Source organism: Bison bison, unplaced genomic scaffold (genome assembly GCF_000754665.1).
Source record: "Bison bison bison isolate TAMUID 2011002044 unplaced genomic scaffold, Bison_UMD1.0 scf7180017864490, whole genome shotgun sequence".
Lineage (NCBI taxonomy): Eukaryota > Metazoa > Chordata > Mammalia > Artiodactyla > Bovidae > Bison > Bison bison.
Window position 1 is genome coordinate 8,985,374 of NW_011495049.1, and position 20,459 is coordinate 9,005,832.

The following is a 20,459-nucleotide window of genomic DNA, read 5'->3' on the forward strand; positions in this document are numbered from 1 at the left end:
TCACTTTCATCAAGAAGCTTTTTAGTTCCTCTTCACTTTCTGTCATAAGGGTGGTATCATCTGCATATCTGAGGTTATTGATATTTCTCCCGGCAATCTTGATTCCAGCTTGTGCTTCTTCAGCCCAGCGTTTCTCATGATGTACTCTGCATATAAGTTAAATAAGCAGGGGAACAATATACAGCCTTGACATACTCCTTTCCCTATTTGGAACCAGTCTGTTGTTCCATGTCCAGTTCTAGCTGTTGCTTCCTGACCTGCATATAGGTTTCTCAAGAGGCAGATCAGGTGGTCTGGTATTCCCATTTCTTTCAGAATTTTCCACAGTTTATTGTGATTCACACAGTCAAAGGCTTTGGCATAGTCAATAAAGCAGAAATAGATGTTTTTCTGGAACTTTCTTGCTTTTTTGATCATCCAGTGGATGTTGGCAATTTGATCTCTGGTTCCTCTGCCTTTTCTAAAACCAGCTTGAACATCTGGAAGTTCACGGTTCACATATTGCTGAAGCCTGGCTTAGAGAATCTTGAGCATTACTTTACTAGCGTGTGAGATGAGTGCAATTGTGCGGTAGTTTGAGCATTCTTGGACTTCCCTGGTGGCTCAGATGGTAAAGCATCTGCCTACAATGTGGGAGACCCGGGTTCAATCCCTGGGTTGGGAAGATCTCCTGGAGAAGGAAATGGTAACCCGCTCCAGTATTCTTGCCTAGAAAATCCCATGAATGGAGAAGCCTGGTAGGCTACAGTCCATGGGGTCGCAAAGAGTCAAACATGACTGAGTGACTTTACTTTTGAGCATTCTTTGGCATTGCCTTTCTTTGGGATTGGAATGAAAACTGACCTTTTCCAATCCTGTGGCCACTGCTGAGTTTTCCAAATTTGCTGGCATATTGACTGCAGCACTTTCACAGAATCATCTTTCAGGATTTGAAATAGCTCAGCTGGAATTCCATCACCTCCACTAGCTTTGTTTGTAGTGATGCTTCCTAAGGCCCACTTGACTTCATGTTCCAGGATGTCTGGTCTACGTGAGTGACCACACTATTGTGATTATCTTGGTCGTGAAGCTCTTTTTTTGTACCATACTCCTTTGTATTCTTGCCACCACTTCTTAAAATCTTCTGCTTCTGTTAGGTCCATACCATTTCTGTCCTTTATCGAGCCCATCTTTGCATGAAATATTCCCTTGGTATCTCTAAGTTTCTTGAAGAGATCGCTAGTCTTTCCCATTCTGTTGTTTTCCTCTATTTCTTTGCATTGATCGCTGAGGAAGGCTTTCTTATCTCTCCTTGCTATTCTTTGGAACTCTGCATTCAGATGCTGTATCTTTCCTTTTCTCCTTTGCTTTTGGTTTCTCTTCTTTTCATAGCTATTTATAAGGCCTCCTCAGACAGCCATTTTGCTTTTTTGCATTTCTTTTCCATGGGGATGGTCTTGATCCCTGTCTCCTATACAATGTCATGAACCTCCGTCCATAGTTCATCAGGCAGTCTATCAGATCTAGTCCCTTAAATCTATTTCTCAATTCCATTGTATAATCATAGGGGATTTGGTTTAGGTCATACCTGAATGGTCTAGTTGTTTTCCCTACTTTCTTCAATTTAATTCTGAATTTGGCAATAAGGAGTTCATGATCTGAGCCACAGTCAGCTCCTGGTCTTGTTTTTGCTGACTCTATAGAGCAGCATTTTCAAATAACAGCAGTTCTCCAAAATTGGTTATGGCCATTATTTGTCCATGTTTTGTGAGCAAACAAGATATCCTACTGAAAGATACAAAATGTTTTATACAAGATTATTTTTCAAAGATTGATTATTTTAGTGTCTGGCTTTAGTTTGGAGTTATCAGATCAGATCAGTCACTCAGTCATGTCTGAGTCTTTGTGACTCCATGAATCGCAGCACGCCAGGCCTCCCTGTCCATCACCAACTCCCGGAGTTCACTCAGACTCAGGTCCATCGAGTCAGAGATGCCATCCAGCCATCTCATCCTCTGTCGTCCCCTTCTTCTCCTGCCCCCAATCCCTCCCAGCATCAGAGTCTTTTCCAATGAGTCAACTCTTCACATGAGGTGGCCAAAATATTGGAGTTTCAGCTTTAGCATCATTCCTTCCAAAGAAATCCCAGGGCTGATCTTCAGAATGGACTGGTTGGATCTCCTTGCAGTCCAAGGGACTCTCAAGAGTCTTCTCCAACACCACAGTTCCAAAGCATTAATTCTTTGGCGCTCAGCCTTCTTCACAGTCCAACTCTCACATCCATACATGACCACAGGAAAAACCATAGCCTTGACTAGACGGACCTTTGTTGGCAAAGTAATGTCTCTGCTTTTGAATATGCTGTCTAGGTTGGTCATAACTTTCCTTGCAAGGAGTAAGCGTCTTTTAATTCCATGGCTGCAGTCACCATCTGCATTGATTTTGGAGCCGAGAAAAATAAAGTCTGACACTGTTTCCACTGTTTCCCCATCTATTTCCCATGAAGTGATGGGACCAGATGCCATGATCTTCGTTTTCTGAATGTTGAGCTTTAAGCCAACTTTTTCACTCTCCACTTGGCAATTTGATCTCTGGTTCCTCTTCCTTTTCCAAAACCAGCTTGAACATCAGGAAGTTCATGATTCACATATTGCTGAAGCCTGGCTTGGAGAATTTTGAGCATTAGTTTACTAGCGTGAGTTTAGAGTTAAATCCCTTTTAATAATGAAAAACATTTACATTAGTGGGTATCTTTTTGGATATCTGTGTTTCTTTAATTTGTTGGACATTGTTGTACCTTGGCCAAAGAGGAGTATTCATGCAGGCAGAATTGACTTTACTAATATGCATTTCACTTATTAATTAAAGCTAATTTTCAAGGTATTGGGGTTACATTATGATTGTTTTTAGTGAATCTACCAGTTTCTTTTGTTATTTCATTTTATGAACACAGGATTCCTCATGTGAACATATTCTTAATATCTCTTGTTTTTATTTTGGGCCTGTAATTATTTTTAAACATCAGAAAATGTAGAAACTTCATATATTATCTACCATGTATTAATATATCTCTTCCTTACTCTTTAATTAGTTCTTGAGCTCACATCTAGCAAAATTATATACCATCTTGTATTTTAGTTATAATTTTGTACAACTCTATTTTGTCATGTGTTTGTAACTGGATTAAAATCTTCTAAGGGAAGACAACATTTCTTCTTCTTTTTTTTTTTTAATCTACTGTATTTCTTATTGAGCATAGTTTGTACATAGTGCTTCCTCAATGAATGTTTGAATGGTAATAGAGTGGACTTTGGAGAAGGAAGTGGCAACCCACTCCAGTATTCTTGCCTGGAGAGTCCCGTGGATGGAGCAGCCTGGTGGGCTGCACTCCATGGGTCGCTAAGAGTCAGACAAGACTGAGCGACTTCACTTTCACTTTTCACTTTGATGTATTGGAGAAGGAAATGGCAACCCACTCCAGTATTCTTGCCTGGAGATTCCCAGGGATGGAGAAGCCTGGTGGGCTGCTATCTGTGCGGTCACACAAAGTCGGACACGAGTGAAGCGACTTAGCAGAGTGAACTTTTTGTAATTAGTTTCCTTCAAATAAATGTCAGTTCATTATTTCAACCTAATGGAAAGTTTGGTTTTGTTCTGTGTACTGCCTCTGAAAGCTTCCCACTTGACACTAGTGGTAAAAAGCCCTGCCTGCCAGTGCAGGAGCTGCAAGAGACATAGGTGCGATCCCTGGACCTGGACGATCCCCTGGAGGAGGGCATGGCAACCCGCTCCAGCATCCTTGCCTGCTGAATCCCATGGACAGAGAAGCTGGACACGACTGAAGTGACTTAACATATGCACACACACTGGGTTTGAAACTAACTTCACTTTGAATGACTTTTCAGGTTAGCTTTTTAGATTCTTCATTACAAAATTAAACTTATTTCTGTTCCACAAAGTAGCTTCATTTGTTGCTAAGTATTCTGTTGATTTGGAGAAGGAAATGGCAACCCACTCCAGTGTTCTTGCCTGGAGAATCCCAGGGATGGAGGAGCCTGGTGGGCTGCCGTCTATGGGGTTGCACAGAGTTGGACACGACTGAAGCAACTTAGCAGCAGCAGCATTCTGTTGAATCTTTGGGGAAAGTATTTGTTTTAAAAAAATAAATATTTATTTTTTTCCCTAAGCAATGTGATATTTTTGACTTCTTCCTAATGAGAAAAATCATCACTGATAATTCTGTATGTAGTTTGAATATTGTTGATGACTTCCATTGTATTTTATAGGCATGAACATCTCTGATTCATTTCTGTGTCAGAATCTTTTTAAGGATTTAACTTCAAAATTGATGTTCTGTTGCCATCAGAAGATGACAATGGATTGAATATTTTTCTGATTAATATTCTGATTAATATGGTTAATTTCTTAGCTGTACTGTGTTTAGAAATTCAATTGCATCCAACTCTTTGCAACCCCATGACTGTAGCCTGCAGTGCTCCTCTATCCATTGGAATTCTCCAAGCAAGAATACTGGAGTGGGTTGCCATGCCCTCCGTCAGGGGATCTTCCCAACCCAGGGATAGAACCCAGGTCTCCTGCCTTGCAGGTAGGTTCTTTACCATCTGAGCCACCAGGGAGGCCCAATTTTTAGCTGTGCAACCTTATTTTTTTGCTGCCAGCTACACGTATTGGCTTCCAGATACTGCCATTACACAGTGTAGAAGCACAGACTCCAAAATCCTTATACCTTAAGAACAAATGACTCTAATCTAGGTTAACTTCATTGCTTACTTTATTCAAATGTAGAGGTCCAAACATAGGAAGTCAACAGAGTGGTACTAGAATTCTGAGGCTGCCAAAGTTCCATTTCAAAAAGTCAATAGATGTATACTCTAAACGCACTGTTGAGCGATTCAGTGGGCATAATTCAGCTCTGAGCCTCTTCACTCAGGAGGAAGAGCTGGCAGAATCTCTCTGAATATGATGATCCTGATATCCTCCCCATATTATGTCTTCTTTTTCCTCCAGTTGGGGAATGAGATGATTGACAGTGAGATCCTTGGAGGCTGATCATAACTGCTTTCAGTGCTCCTAGACCTTGAAACAACTGATAGATATTCATAGGTATAGATTCGAGGTGTTTATTTTAGGAGAGTAAATAGCTAAGCAAAAGCGCAGTTGCAAGGGTGGATACAGAATTCCTTCTTACCTTTAAGTCTTAGACCTCATTTCCTCCAGAAAGCTTCCTATGACTATCAGTCTGGGTGTGTCTAATCAGGGTTCCCTAGTTAACTCTTCTACCTCTTTATGGCTCTTACCACAATGTTTTATAACATGTGTTTATTTGATTCTCTCTTCATGAGATTGTAAATGTTCTGAGGTCAGAGGATATGTCTATTTTATTCACAGATCTATTCCCAACACCTATCATGCTACCTGTTGTCAGGCAGGATCTAAATAAATGCTTATGTTTGACTTGCCATGTTTCAAAAGTCACTGTATTTGTGAGAGGCCAACTTGGACCTTTTTATCCAGTGACATTAGGAAAGATCAGATTTCTCAGGTAAAGATTCCCTATTCCAAGAGTGTGGGGATAAAAGAATTAGTTTCTGAATTAGTAGAGGTTATACACCAATAGCCTTAAATAAAGCTGGACTAAGGCTGTTTTGTTTGGAACATTGGTGTGTTTTCCACCACCATTTATCAGTTCCTCAATTCTCCAGCACTAGCTGGATATCCAGTTCTGACACTGTCTACCTGGAGTTAGTGTCAGTTTCCATAGGTTAAAGGCTTCAGTCCCACAAGACTGCCCTCACTTCAGATGCCAGTCGCAAGTTCTGAGTCACCCATACTTCTGATGTGCAATAAATTGGAGTTTCTGAAGATTTATTTAGATTTATTTAGATTTATGAAGATTTATCTGAAGATAAATTGATTATCTTCTCAGGATTGATAATTTGTTAGATTTATTTATTTATTTATTTATTTATTTTTATTTATTTATTTATTATTTATTTATTATTATTTATTTATTTATTTAGATTTATTTAGATTTATGAAGATTTATCTGAAGATAAATTGATTATCTTCTCAGGATTGATAATTTGTTAGAATGGCTTACAGAACTCAGGAAAATACTTTGTTTTTATTTACTGCTTCAGTAAAAAGGATACAGCTGAGGAATGACCAAACGGAAGAAATGCATAGGGCAAGATTTGGAAGGTTAGAGTGCAGGTCTTCTGATCACTGAGTGGGTGAGCTGCTCCCCAGTATTTTGAGTTGTTCACTAGCCCAGTGGCATTCCCCCCGCCCCATTTCTTTGTTCCAAAGGTTTTATAGAGCTCAATCTCCAGCTCCACACTCCTCTTTGGAGGTGAGTTGGGATTGAGGTTGAAAGTGCCAACCCTTTAATCTTTTGGCCTTCCTGGTGACCAGCTGTATCCTGAGGCTAGTGACCCACCCTAAGTCAGCTTATTACTATAAACACCACATCCATGATTACTAGGAAAACCATAGCTTTGATTATTTGGACCTTCGTTGACAGAGTGATGTATACTTTTTAATATGCTGTCTAGATTTGTCATCACTTTCTTCCAAGAAGCAAGCGTTTTTTAATTTCAGGGCTGCATCTTTATGGGGTCACTTGTAGTTTCCCATTTGCCATCATCCCCACTCTTCATGCAGTGAACGTGCATGGGCTTACACCTGACCTGCAGAGCCCTTGCAGACATTAAGACTCACACTCTTAGTAAAATGTTTGAGTCTTGGTTTAAAATTTAGGAATACAAATATCCATTCAATTTGAAAATGCATCGCCTAGGGGGACCCAGAATTGAATCTTTTCTTTTATCTTCAAATCTCTTTCCACTAGAATTATCCAAAATATGTTCAGGGATGTGGTTGAAAATGTCTTAGACTCAGCAGTTATGACAAGGAAGATATGTATGTAATTATCCAATTAAGTCATGATGTCCTGTTTATATTTATAACTTAGTATTATTTGAAGCATGTGATATTTTCATCTTTATAGCTTAAAAATTGTTAAATATTGGCAATTTCATGCAGTTCCTAAATAGTTTTGTATGGCTGAGTTAGGTAGTAGCACCAGTTGATATGTCATAGGGATTTTTTGGGGGCAAGTTAACTCTCATTGTACCCCAGTCTTATCATTCATCCTCTTGTTTGCCATTAGAAAATAGGCCAATAAATGAGTATAGTTTTAAGTAAATGGTGGATTTGTAAGTGGGGAAAAAGTCTTGTTTTGTTTCCATACAAGTGCTTTTAGTTACATTTCAGTTTTCAGCAGCACAGTTTTCAAGTAGAAAAGACTGTTGTGTGATCAGACCACCCAAAATGGCTTTTCTCTTGCTTTGTACATCCCCTGCTCAACCAGGGCCTGCTTCACTTGACTGACCTTCTTACATACTTGCCCCAAGCCCCAGGTAGTGACTGTTCTTATTAAAAGGATGGTGAGGGGGCCTGCTCTTCTGCTACTTTCCTTGAGGAGCCCATCTGATATCAGTTTCCCCTAAGATATACCCATTGAATGCAGAATTCCAAAGAATAGCAAGGAGAGATAAGAAAGCCTTCCTCAGTGACCAATGCAAACAAATAGAAGAAAACAATAGAATGGGAAAGACTAGAGATCTCTTTAAGAGAATTAGAGATAGCAAGCAAGGAAACATTTCATATAAAGGTGGGCACAATGAAGGACAGAAATGGTATGTACCTAACAGAAGCAGAAGATATTAAGAAGAGGTGCCAAGAATACACAGAAGAACTAAACACAAAAGATCTTCATGACCCAGATAGCCGCGATGGGGTGATCACTCAACCTAGAGCCAGACATTCTAGAATGTGAAGTCAAGTGGGTCTTAGGAAATATTACTACAAACAAAGCTAGTGGAGGTGTTGGAATTCCAGATGAGCGATTTCAAATCCTAAAAGACGATGCTGTGAAAGTGCTGCAGTCAATATGCCAGCAAAATTGGAAAACTCAGCAGTGGCCACAGGACTGGAAAAAGTCAGTTTTCATTCCAATTCCAAAGAAAGGCAGTACTAAAAAATGTTCAAACTACTTCTCAATTGCACTCATCTTACATGCTAGCAAAGTAATGCTCAAAATTCTCCAAGCCAAGCTTCAAAAAGTTCACATGAACCATGAACTTCCAGATGTTCAAGCTATATTTAGAAAAGGCAGAGGAACCAGACATCGTGTTCAAGCTCGATTTAGAAAAGGCAGAGGAACCAGACATCAAATTGCCAACATCCGTTGGATCATCGAAAAAGCAAGAGATTTCCAGAAAAATATGTACTTCTGCTTTATTGACTACGCCAAAACCTTTGACTGTGTGGATCACAACAGATTGTGGAAAATTCTTAAAGACATAGGAATAGCAGACCACCTTACCTGTCTCCTGAGAAATCTGTATGCAGGTCAAGAAGCAACAGTGAGAACCTAAAATGAAACAGCAGACTGGTTTCAAATTGGGAAAGGAGTACGTCAAGGCTGTATATTATCACCCTACTTATTTAACTTCTATGCAGAGTTCAGTTCAGTTCAGTTCAGTCTCTCAGTCATGTCTGACTCTTTGCGACCCCGTGAACCGCAGCATGCCAGGCCTCCCTATCCATCACCAACTGCCAGAGTCTACCCAAACCCATGTCCATTGAGTTGGTGATTCCATCCAACCATCTCATCCTCTGTCAGCCCCTTCTCTTCCTGCCCTCAATCTTTCCCAGCATCGGGGTCTTTTCAAATGAGTCAGCTCTTCACATCAGGTGGCCAAAGTATTGGAGCTTCAGCTTCATTGGATCTCTTTGCAGTCCAAGCGACTCTCAAGAGTCTTCTCCAACACCACAGTTCAAAAGCATCAATTCTTCGGTTCTCAGCTTTTTTTATAGTCCAACTCTCACATCCATACATGACCACTGGAAAAACCATAGCCTTGACTAGACGGACCTTTGTAGGCAAAGTAATGTCTCTGCTTTTTAATATGCTGTCTAGATTGATCATAACTTTCCTTCCAAGGAGTAAGCGTCTTTTAATTTCATGGCTGCAGTCACCATCTGCAGTGATTTTGGAGCCCCCAAAGATAAAGTCAGCCACTGTTTCCCTATCTATTTGCCATGAAGTAGTGGGACCAGATGCCATGATCTTAGTTTTCTGAATGTTGAGCTTTAAGCCAACTTTTTCACTCTCATCCTTAATGGATGGTATTGCAAATAGGAGTCTCTTCACTCTTTCTAGAATTTAAATATGATCAAGGTGTCAAAATTTTGAGCTCTAAGAGGTCATAATTGCTAAATTTTTAGTGAGAAAGAACTGTTGGAGAAGGAAACGGCAACCCACTCCAGTATTCTTGCCTGGAGAGTCCCATGGATGGAGGAGCCTGGTGGGCTACAGTCCACGGGGTCTCAAAGAGTCGGACACAACTGAGTGACTTCACTTTCACTGTTGCTTAAGATAATATTATATTTCACAAACTGTCTTATCTCTTCATTTCTGTTGTGTCATTCTCATATGAACTCTGCCATTAGAACTGAAGTATTCTTGTGAACATTTAGAAAGTTTCCGCAGTGTTAAGTATGCTCTTGTTCTTTCCACCAAGGTTACTGGTAATCAAGAGTATCCATTGATGAATATAAAAAAAGTCATAGTCTTGGTACTTTGAGTCCAATTTTATGGGCATTTTGGATCTAGGCCTTAGATTATATGTGGAGAATTTATTTAGGCCATTTTATTGTTTTTTAGTACTCCACTGGATAAGAGAAAGGAAAGCAGAGGAAGTAGAATTTGAAGAAATCACTGAAACTAATGATTATTAATGGTGTTTGCAAAAGATAAGCAGAGGAAATGAGCAGTAATATGATAATCTGGAATGCTAGCAGCTGGCATTCCAGGCTCATAAGGGATAATTGAGAAAAGTCTATATTCATGGCAAAGATGCCTTAGATTTTAGACTTATTTTATAGTTTTAGTGCTGTATTCCTAAAGCATCAGATTGTTTATTTAATGTCTTCCTTGTAAGTAAGCTGTATATTACAAATTTTTGATCAAGATTATACTAACAGTATTAATTAAATTTTACTCTTATTTCGGGTAATCAGCCATCTTAGTTTGCCTGGGATTGTTGAGAGATTTTCTAGGACGTTGGACTTTCAGTGTTAAAACTGGGAAAATCTCAGGGAATCTTGGACAGATGGTCACCTTCCTTGATTTCAAAATTAACTGAGTGGAGAAAATCCCGATATGATTAGAAAGTTATTTAATAACCCTGTAAATTCTTTACCCTTAAAGTTTATAAAATTTTAACTTGAAAATGTTATTTCAGGAAAGCATTTCTTCTATGGAAGGTTAATTTTGTTTTAATTGCTTTGGCATTTTATATGTAAATTGATTTCTTGGTCATTTTTCAAAAAGATCTTAATTTACCCTTTGGTCAAGAAGATAGCAACAAGCAGCAAGGTGATATGTTATTAATAATGAAAATGGTAGAAATAAACTAATTAAAAATACTCAGTGTGGGAATTCTGATAAGATAAACATGGATAATCAGTGCTTTTAAAAAAGTACTAAACAAATAAGAAAATAGTCCTCTTCTTAAATTATTATGTGATGTTTGTTTTTGAAATAGCCCAATGACTATTACATAAATCTTTCTTTCCTTTTTATCTAGCAATTATATAGAGTCCTGTCCTTGAATGTTTGTAGTATGATAGAACTTTAAAAAATTTATCGCCACACTTTTGGTATATATTTTTCTTTTCCTCTTTTTTTTTTTTTAAAGGAAGGTCAAACGAAACAGTGTGATCAAGCATCTAATTACAGAGTATTAACAGCATGTGCTATGTGCTAATCTTTATTCTGAACTCACTTAGGTATCAGCCTACTTTTCTCAACAAGGGGGCACTTAAGTTAATTGCTTCATTAGAAACATGCATTTAGCCTTTTCTGATCTGTAAGTACAACTCCTTGGCGTAGCTGCAGAAGTTTGAACACCTGCAGCCCAAGCAGCCTGAAAGGAAGCCATAACTTGCTATAAAGGAAAATGAAAGAAGCCCAAGTTCAAAATGGTGTTATCAATGATACAGTGTAGTCACTAACTTGAGCTGACCTAAGAGACTTGGCTTCTGCATGGCTTCTTATCAGCATCCAAAAGGGCATACAAAATTCTTTGTAAACTAATTTAAAAAGCGTCTTGTTTATTCAGAAGCAACTGTGAATGGTGTTTGTTCAGAGTCTAGATCACATCAATTGCATACCAGCCAACAACTTATTTCTCTTCTAAGAGAGAAGCCAAGTATCAAAGATACAAAGTACTAAAGATAAGCTTCTCAATTCTCAACTGTTCTGAGCTCTCAATAAAGCTACTGATGTACAAATTGGGGTGGAACCCAACTGTTTCCACCTGCAAGCTTGTCTTAGATCCTTGGCTCTAGCTGGGAGAGGTGCTGATATTAGTCTGACCTTTAGTGCCCTTAGAAAACAAAACACAGGCTTTCTTATGGCCCTGATCAATCAGTCCTTCCGAAGAGGATTCCACCCCCTTTCTTCAAGTATTAGTCTTGGGGCAAAAAACCCCACGGCTATTTCCTTTAAGTGCTGGTGAAAGCAAAGAGATCCTTGATTCGCTCTTACTGAATCTTAAAAGACATTCCAAGTCGTCTCTTTTTCTGTTTCTGTGGTTGAGTCTTAGAAATTTTGTATTTGGTATTTAATGAGATGGTGACCTCAGTAAGTAAGTGAATGAAGAGCTTTCAGAATTGGTTCAAATAGTATATTATAAGGAAATTAAGACTCAGTTGATATAAGGAAAACATTTATAAGGCTATTGAGCCATAAAATACTTAAAGGATACTGAGTTGTCAAATTTAGACTTTTAATATATCAAGTCCTTAGTGTGGTAACATCCAAAATTTCAAATATGAGTTTACTAGAATAACAGAATCTTTAAAATAAAATCATTTATTTTGCTTTCATTTAGTTTATTTAGTTTGATCATTCGGTTTATTTTCTGTGGTAAGTATCTAGAGTTAATCAGAAAATTGGAAAATACTCAAACATAAATAATTCAAAGATCTCAAAACTAATACATGACCCCTGAATGTCTTTTTAGCATTATTGAGAATAAAGCCTTTTATGTTATTGTGGAAAGCAGGATTTACTGATAGGCATCTGAAATATTGAATTTTAAATTATTATTTTCTATAATTAGATATGTGTTACTTGTTTCAAACAAGCTAAGAAACAGCAGTGATACCAATTGCTGTTTTAGGGTATTTCTGAGTTACACTAATGGTAACAATAGCCAGGGTTCTTCAGGCACATTTTAAGAACAAATGGTCTATATAAATGTGTGTGTATCTTTGTGTGTGTATGTACATTCTGTAGAGGAAAAAAAAAAAGCCTATATCAGTAGTTTGTATTACCTTCTGCCCTCCCCTCCCAGAATTGTGGGATTTGGGTCCATTAGAATTATGTAAGCCTCTGAGTATGTCTTTTTCAATGATTGGCATAGAAAAGCAGGAACACATTTGCCAGTCATTTTCAAATTTGGGAATTACAGAGCATGTGGGGTAATTTACTGCATGTTTAGTGTATTGACTTATTGATTTAAAAGAAAATATTTACAAGTGGATGAAGCATTTCAGAATTAAGTACCTCTAGGCAAAGAAGATCTCAATGTAGGAAAAATTATTGACTAAATGAAATATTTAAACATAATTATACTTTTTTCAGTGATTATATTGTAGTCAAACCTACAGATTTGCATATTTAAAATATGTTAGCATGCTTAATTGATGTGACTGCAAGTATGGTTATCTTATAACTTTTTTCACTGGGAAGAAGAATAATTTTCTGAGTAAACTTTAGGTTAGATATTATTGCTAATTCATCAATTTAGAGGTATATTACACTTTTAATTTTAGATATTTTTTTCTTTCATTCTGGCCATTTCTCTGCTTCCTTGTACTTTTTATGTAAGATAGTACAGCTCTAGCATTCTATAATTAAGCATGCCTCTCAACCCCACAGCAGATAGAGAAATCAGCTTAGTTTTGTGAAGAGTTGACAGAATGAGTTGTTTTTATTTTCATATTCACTTGTTGAGAAAAATATGATGCTTTATTTATGAGAACATAATAGTTTTAAATTGAGAAAGCAGATTAAAATAGCTTAACAGTTTAGCTTTGATGAAAACTTATCAGTTATTAATGAAATAGCAATTAATATTACCTTTGGAATATCATATTATTTAAATTGGTCATAATAATTTGAGGCAATTTTATACTCTTCCCCCAAATAAAAGATTGGAGTATTCTTTTACCTTTTTTAGGATCATCTGGTAAGAGATTCATGCTATGGATTAAAGAATAATTCTCTCTAGTTTTTCATCTTTGAAGTGTGTGCATTGTTCCTAGTTTTGACTTTTTATGTTTTTCTTGGCATATTTGTAATTTTTATGGTATTTCTTTAGTTTTGTTTGTTAGCTTCTGTAGCTTGTTGTGCTGTGCTGTGCTTCGTTGCGCAGTCATGTCCGACTCTTTTGTGACCCCATGGACACGTGGGGAGCCTGTTCAGTGCCTCTGTTCGTGGGCATTCTCCAGGCAGGAAAACTAGAGTGGATTGCCATGTCCTCCTCCAGGCGATCTTCCCAATCTAGGAACTGAATCCAGGTCTCCCACATTGCAGGCAAATTCTTTACTACCTGAGCCACTAGGGAAGCCCAAGAATACTGGAGTGAGTAGCCTATCTCTTCTCCAGGGGATCTCTCCAATGTAGGAATTGAACCAGGGTCTCCTGCATTGCAGGTGGATTCTTTACCAGCTGAGCTACCAGGAAAGCCCTTCTATAGCTTAAGGTTTTGCAAAGGACTCTGTTGGTACTCTTATGACTTAAATGGAGGTACGAGCAATACACCCACCTAATAATAGCAATTGATGTCTGAGAAGTTTGTTTCTAATGGCAAGCCACAGAAGTCCAATGCTTCAGCTTGTTCTGCTCAACATTTTACATAAGTGATTTTAATACTTAGAGGTTTATCAAACTTATAAATGGCAAAGCCACAGAGAGATTATAAATGTGTTGGATCATAGTAACAGAATCACTATTCAGTGAACCTTGACAAGCCAAGTATATAATATGAAATTGCACACCTGCAAAGAACAAACAAAACAAAAATTGAACCTTGTACACGTATTCAGTCACATGATTTATGAGTAAGGTAACCTAGCATTGCAATAAGAAAGGACAGTCTTTAATACATAGTACTGGGTCAATTATATATCCACATGGAAAAAATCTAGTTTGATCTCTTCTTGACAATTGAAGTACAAAATTCAGTTCCAGATGAATTGTGGATCTAAATATGATACATACAGTTATAAAACTTTTAGATAAACATAGAATAACATCCATATGGCCCATATAGTCAAAGCTATGGTCTTTCTAGTAGTCATATATAATGTAAGAGTTGGACCACACAGAAGGCTGAGTGCCAAAGAATTGATGCTTTCGAACTGTGGTGCTGGAGAAGACTCTTGAGAGTCCCTTGGACTGCAAGGAGATCAAACCAGTCAATTGTAAAGGAAATCAAACCTGAATATTCATTGTAAGGACTGATGCTGAAACTGAAGCTCCAATACTTTGACCACCTGATGTAAAGAACTGACTCATTGGAAAAGACACTGATGCTGGGAAAGACTGAAGGCAAAAGAAGAGGGTGGCAGAGGATTTCAGTAAGAACGTCAATATGAAGAATACAACTTAATAAAAGCATTGGCAAGATTTAACAGATATTCCCCAAAGCAGGATGTTCAAAGTGCAATCAAGATATGAAAGAGTTCACCATCTTTAGTAATTAGGGAAATGTGAATAACCATAATGTAGTATTACATACCCACCAAAATGGCTAAAATTATAAAGATGGGAAATGTTTCTAAGAATATGGAGTGATCAGAACTCTCATATACCAAGTGTGTAAATTGTTTCAAACCTTTTAGACAATTTTTGGCTGTGTGGTACTAAAACTGAGCATATGCTTATCCTCTGATCTACAAATTACACGCATATACTCATAGGTATATACCCAACAGAAAAACTTAGATATTTGCTAGCATGTCTATGGCAGCACTATTTGTGATAGTCAAAACCTGGAATGTACTCAAATGCCTGTCACTAGTGGATAAGTGGATAAATAATTGTACAATATTATTGAATATTGTACAATTGTGTGCATGATCTACAACTCTAAGAAACCATATGGATGGATTTCTTAAACATAATGCTGAACAAAAGAAGCCAGACACAAATAAAATGCTGTATTACATTTATGTGAAAGTGCAAAAATAAAACACAAATCTCAGTTAAGAAAGTGGTTTTGGGGGATGTAGTGACTGGAAGGAGGGTGTTGTAAGAATGAGTTCTGGGGTCGTCGTGTGCTGCTTCTTGATCTAGGTACTGCTTATATGGATTTGTTCAGTTGAAAAGCTTCTAAGTTGGATTTTAGATATGTACTTCTGCCTTGATATAAATACTTAGATATTAAGTTTTTAAAATGTTGAAGATAGTAACTTTTATTCAGCTATACAACTTGGGCAAATCATTTGTCATTTATGAGTCTCTGCTTTTCTTATTGGTTAAAATTGTGAATCAATACTGAATAGAACTGTGATTTACTGAGTTTATGGTTGGCTATTAAACAACTTTTTGTTTAACTTATTTCCTTAGTGCTTTGTATAACTCAAGAGACCAATACAGAAAAGTCACTATTTGATAGTCACAGTTTCACGTAAAAATATTTATTTTTTTCTTTTATGACAGGTGATCAGAAATGGAAAGAAAAGTAAGCAGAGTCTGTCTTGCTTCCGAACCTGATATAATTCATTTTCTACAAGTTGCTTGGGAGAAAACACTAGGATCTGGTTTTGTTATTACACTTACTGATGGGCAGTCAGCATGGACTGGGACAGGTAATATTAAAAGTGAATTTTTAAAGAAAAATTAATGTAATATGCTATATTTCAGTCCTTAGTGATACTTCAAATTAAATATTTAATTGATATTGGTTAAAATTAACATTTACTTGTTATTGCTGTCAAATTTACATGTAGATTTGTAATATTAATGCTGTTTTCTATAAATGACATTAATAGAAATGAGGAAAAATACCCTTTTGAGTCATAGTACTTGATCAGAGTTTTAAAAATTATTTCTGGAGAACAGTGTGGAGATTCCTTAAAAAACTGGAAATAGAACTGCCTTATGATCCAGCAATCCCACTGCTGGGCATACACACTGAGGAAACCAGAAGGGAAAGAGACACGTGTACCCCAATGTTCATCACAGCACTGTTTATAATAGCCAGGACATGGAAGCAACCTAGACGTCCATCAGCAGATGAATGGATAAGAAAGCTATGGTACATATACACAATGGAGTATTACTCAGCCATTAAAAAGAATACATTTGAATCAGTTCTAATGAGGTGGATGAAACTGGAGCCTATTATACAGAGTGAAGTAAGCCAGAAGGAAAAACACCAATACAGTATACTAACGCATATATATGGAATTTAGAAAGATGGTAACAATAACCCGGTGTACGAGACAGCAAAAGAGACACTGATGTATAGAACAGTCTTATGGACTCTATGGGAGAGGGAGAGGGTGGGAAGATTTGGGAGAATGGCATTGAAACATGTAAAATATCATGTATGAAACGAGATGCCAGTCCAGGTTTGATGCACGATACTGGATGCTTGGGGCTAGAGCACTGGGACAACCCAGAGGGATGGTATGGGGAGGGAGGAGGGAGGAGGGTTCAGGATGGGGAACACATGTATACCTGTGGCGGATTCATTTTGATATTTGGCAAAACTAATACAATTATGTAAAGTTTAAAAATAAAATAAAATTAAAAAAATTATTTCTCTATATAAAACATATAAAATAGTATTTTTTATATGTATCATTTCTTAGCACGCCAAGGAAATACTGAAAGGAACAGGAAGGTGAATTGGCTAGGCCAAAGCTTAGGAAAGTGAAGTGGTGGTTGTTTTCTTTTTATTTCATATTATTGTTTGAATTATTTCCAGTGAACATATACTACATTTGTAACAAAATGAAACAGAACTGTTAATAATAGTGTAAAATTTTGTAAACCATGTTTCAAACCCCTATGTGGGTTTTTGGCTATTATTTTATGAAATAGACTTTTGATTTTTTTGTCTTTGGTAATAACTGGATTAAATATTTACTGATCTTGGCCTCACCCATTAAAGCAAGACCCAGTTTTCCCCACAGTCAGTCTCTCCCATCGGGAAGATTCCATAAGCCTCTTATCCTTATCTCTCAGAGGAAGGGCAGACAGAATGGAAGCCACAACCACAGAAAACTGATCAAACTGATCACATAAACCACAGCCTTGTCTAACTCATTGAAACTATGAGCCATGCCATTTAGGAACATCCAAGACGGACAGGGCATGGTGGAGAGTTCTGACAAAACGTGGTGCTCTGGAAAAGGGAATGGCAAACCACTTCAGCTTTCTTGCTTTGAGAATCCCATGAACAAAAGCAAAAAGATATGACACCAAAAGATGAACTCCCCAGGTCGATAGGTGCCCAATATGCTACTGGAGAAGAATGGAGAAAAAACTCCAGAAATAATGAAGGGATGGAGCCAAAGCAAAAACAACACCCAGTCGTGGATGTGACTGGTGATGGAAGTAAAGTACGATGCTGTAAAGAACAATATTGCATAGAAACCTGGAATGTTAGGTCTAAGAAAGTAAATTACAAGTGGTCAAACAGGAAATGGCAAGAGTGAACGTTGACATTTTAGGAATCAGTGAAATAAAATTGAACCGGGTGAATTTAACTCAGATGACCATTATACCTACTACTGTGGGCCGGAATCCCTTAGAAGAAATGGAGTAGCCCTCATAGTCAATAAAAGAGTCTGAAATGCAGTACTTGGGTGCAATCTCAAAAATGAAAGAATGATCTGTTTGTTTCCAAGGCAAACCATTCAGTAACACAGTAATCCAAGTCTATTCTCAACCAGTAAAGCTGAAGAAGCTGAAGTTGAACAGTTCTATGAAGACCTACAAGACCTTCTAGAACTAACATCTGAAAAAGATATCCTTTTCTTTATAGGGGGCTGGCATGCAAAAGTAGGAAGTCAAGAGATACCTGGAGTAACAGGCAAAGTTGGCCTTGGAGTACAGAATGAAGCAGGACAAAGGCTAACAGAGTTTTGCCAAGAGAACACACTGGTCATATCAAACATCCTCTTCCAACAACACAAGAGAAGACTCTACACATGGACATCACCAGACGGTCAATACCAAAATCAGCTTGTTTATGTTCTTTGCAGCCAAAGATGGAGAAGCTCTATACAGTCAGGAAAAACAAGACTGGGAGCTGACTGTGCCTCAGATCATGAACTCCTTATTGCCAGATTTAGACTTAAATTTCCCCACTTAAGAAAGTGGGGAAAACCATTAGACCATTCGGGTATGACCTAAATCAAATCCCTTTTGACTGTACAGTGGAAATGACATATAGATTCAAGGGATTAGATCTGATAGAGAACCTGAAGAAATATGGATGGAGGTTCATGACATTGTACAGGAGGCAGTGATCAAGACCATCCCCAAGAAGAAGAAATGCAAAAAGGCAAAAGGGTTGTCTGAGGAGGCCTTACAAATAGCTGTGAAAAGAAGAGAAGTGAAAGCCAAAGGAGAAAAGGAAAGATACACCTATTTGAATGCAGAGTTCCAAAGAATAGCAAGGAGAGATAAGAAAGACTTCTTCAGTGATCAGTGCAAAGAAATAGAAGAAGACAACAGAATGGGAAAGACTAGAGATCTCTTTAAGAAAATTAGATATACCAAGGGAACATTTTGTGCAAAGATGGGCACAGTAAAGGACAGAAATGGTATGAACCTAACAGAAGCAGAAGATATTAAGAAGAACTATACACAAAAGATCTTCATGACCCAGATAGCCACGATGGTGTGATAACTCACCTAGAGCCAGATATCCTAGAATGTGAAGTCAAGTGGGCCTTAGGAAGCATTACTATGAGCAAAACTAGTGAAAGTGATGGAATACCAGTTGAGTTATTTCAAATCCTAAAAGATGATGCTGTGAAAGTGCTGCACTCAATATGCCAGCAAATTTGGAAAACTCAGCAGTGGCCACAGGACTGGAAAAGGTCAGTTTTCATTCCAATTCCAAAGACAGACAATGCCAAAGGATGTTCAAACTACTTCTCAATTGCACTCATCTCACACGCTAGCAAAGTAATGCTCAAAATTCTTCAAGCCAGGCTTCAATACTACATGAACCGTGAACTTCCAGATGATCAAGCTGAATTTTGAGAAGGCAGAGGAGCCACAGATCAAATTGCCAACATCGGTTGGATCATTGGAAAAGCAAGAGATTTTCAGAAAAACATGTACTTCTGCTTTATTTTCCACACCAAAGCCTTTGACTACGTGGATCACAACAAACTGTGGGAAATTCTTAAAGAGATGAGAATAGCAGTGCACGAAAGTGCTGCACTCAATACGCCTGCAACTTTGGAAAACTCAGCAGTGGCCACAGGACTGGAAAAGGTCAGTTTTCATTCCAATCCCAAAGACAGGCAATGCCAAAGAATGCTCAAACTACAGCACAATTGCACTCATCTCACACGCTAGTAAAGTAATGCTCAAAATTCTCCAAGCCAGGCATCAGGAATATGTGAACCATGAACTTCCTGATGTTCACGCTGGTTTTAGAAAAGGCAGAGGAACCAGAGATCAAATTGCCAACATCCGCTGGATCATGGAAAAAGCAAGAGAGTTCCAGAAAAACATGTATTTCTGCTTTATTGACTATGCCAAAGCCTTTGACTGTGTGGATCACAATAAACTGGAAAATTCTGAAAGAGATGGGAATACCAGACCACCTGATCTGCCTTTTGAGAAATCTGTATGCAGGTCAGGAAGCAACAGTTAGAATTGGACATGGAACAGTAGACTGGTTCCAAATAGGAAAAGGAGTAGGTCAAGGCTGTATATTGTCACCCTGCTTATTTAACTGATATGCAGAGTACATCATGAGAAACACTGGACTGGAAGAAGCACAAGCTGGAATCCAGATTGCCGGAAGAAATATCAATAACCTCAGATATGCAGATGACACCACCCTTATGGCAGAAAGTAAAGAGAAACTAAAAAAGCCTCTTGATGAAAGTGAAAGTGGAGAGTGAAGAAGTTGGCTTAAAGCTCAACATTCAGAAAACAAAGATCATGGCATCTGGTCCCATCACTTCATGGCAAATAGATGGGGAAACAGTGGAAACAGTGAGAGACTTTATTTTTGGGCTCCAAAATCACTGCAGATGGTGACTGCAGCCATGAAATTAAAAGACGCTTACTCCTTGGAAGGAAAGTTATGACCAACCTAGAGAGCATATTCAAAAGC

General features: G+C 37.9%; 1 protein-coding gene across 5 annotated transcripts in view; it reads left to right on the top strand.

The window, feature by feature from the left end:
• Positions 1 to 20,459, top strand: part of XRCC4 (X-ray repair complementing defective repair in Chinese hamster cells 4) — a 331,245-nt gene that overhangs the window by 15,529 nt on the left and 295,257 nt on the right. For 4 of the 5 annotated variants that reach the window (XM_010863382.1, XM_010863379.1, XM_010863381.1 and 1 more), the window contains exon 2: positions 15,806 to 15,954. In XM_010863382.1, coding sequence (XP_010861684.1) covers positions 15,816 to 15,954 — 139 coding nt within the window. In that variant the 5' untranslated portion in view covers positions 15,806 to 15,815. The remainder of the gene's footprint in view (positions 1 to 15,805; positions 15,955 to 20,459) is intronic. The other variant, XM_010863383.1, reaches the window with a different exon arrangement.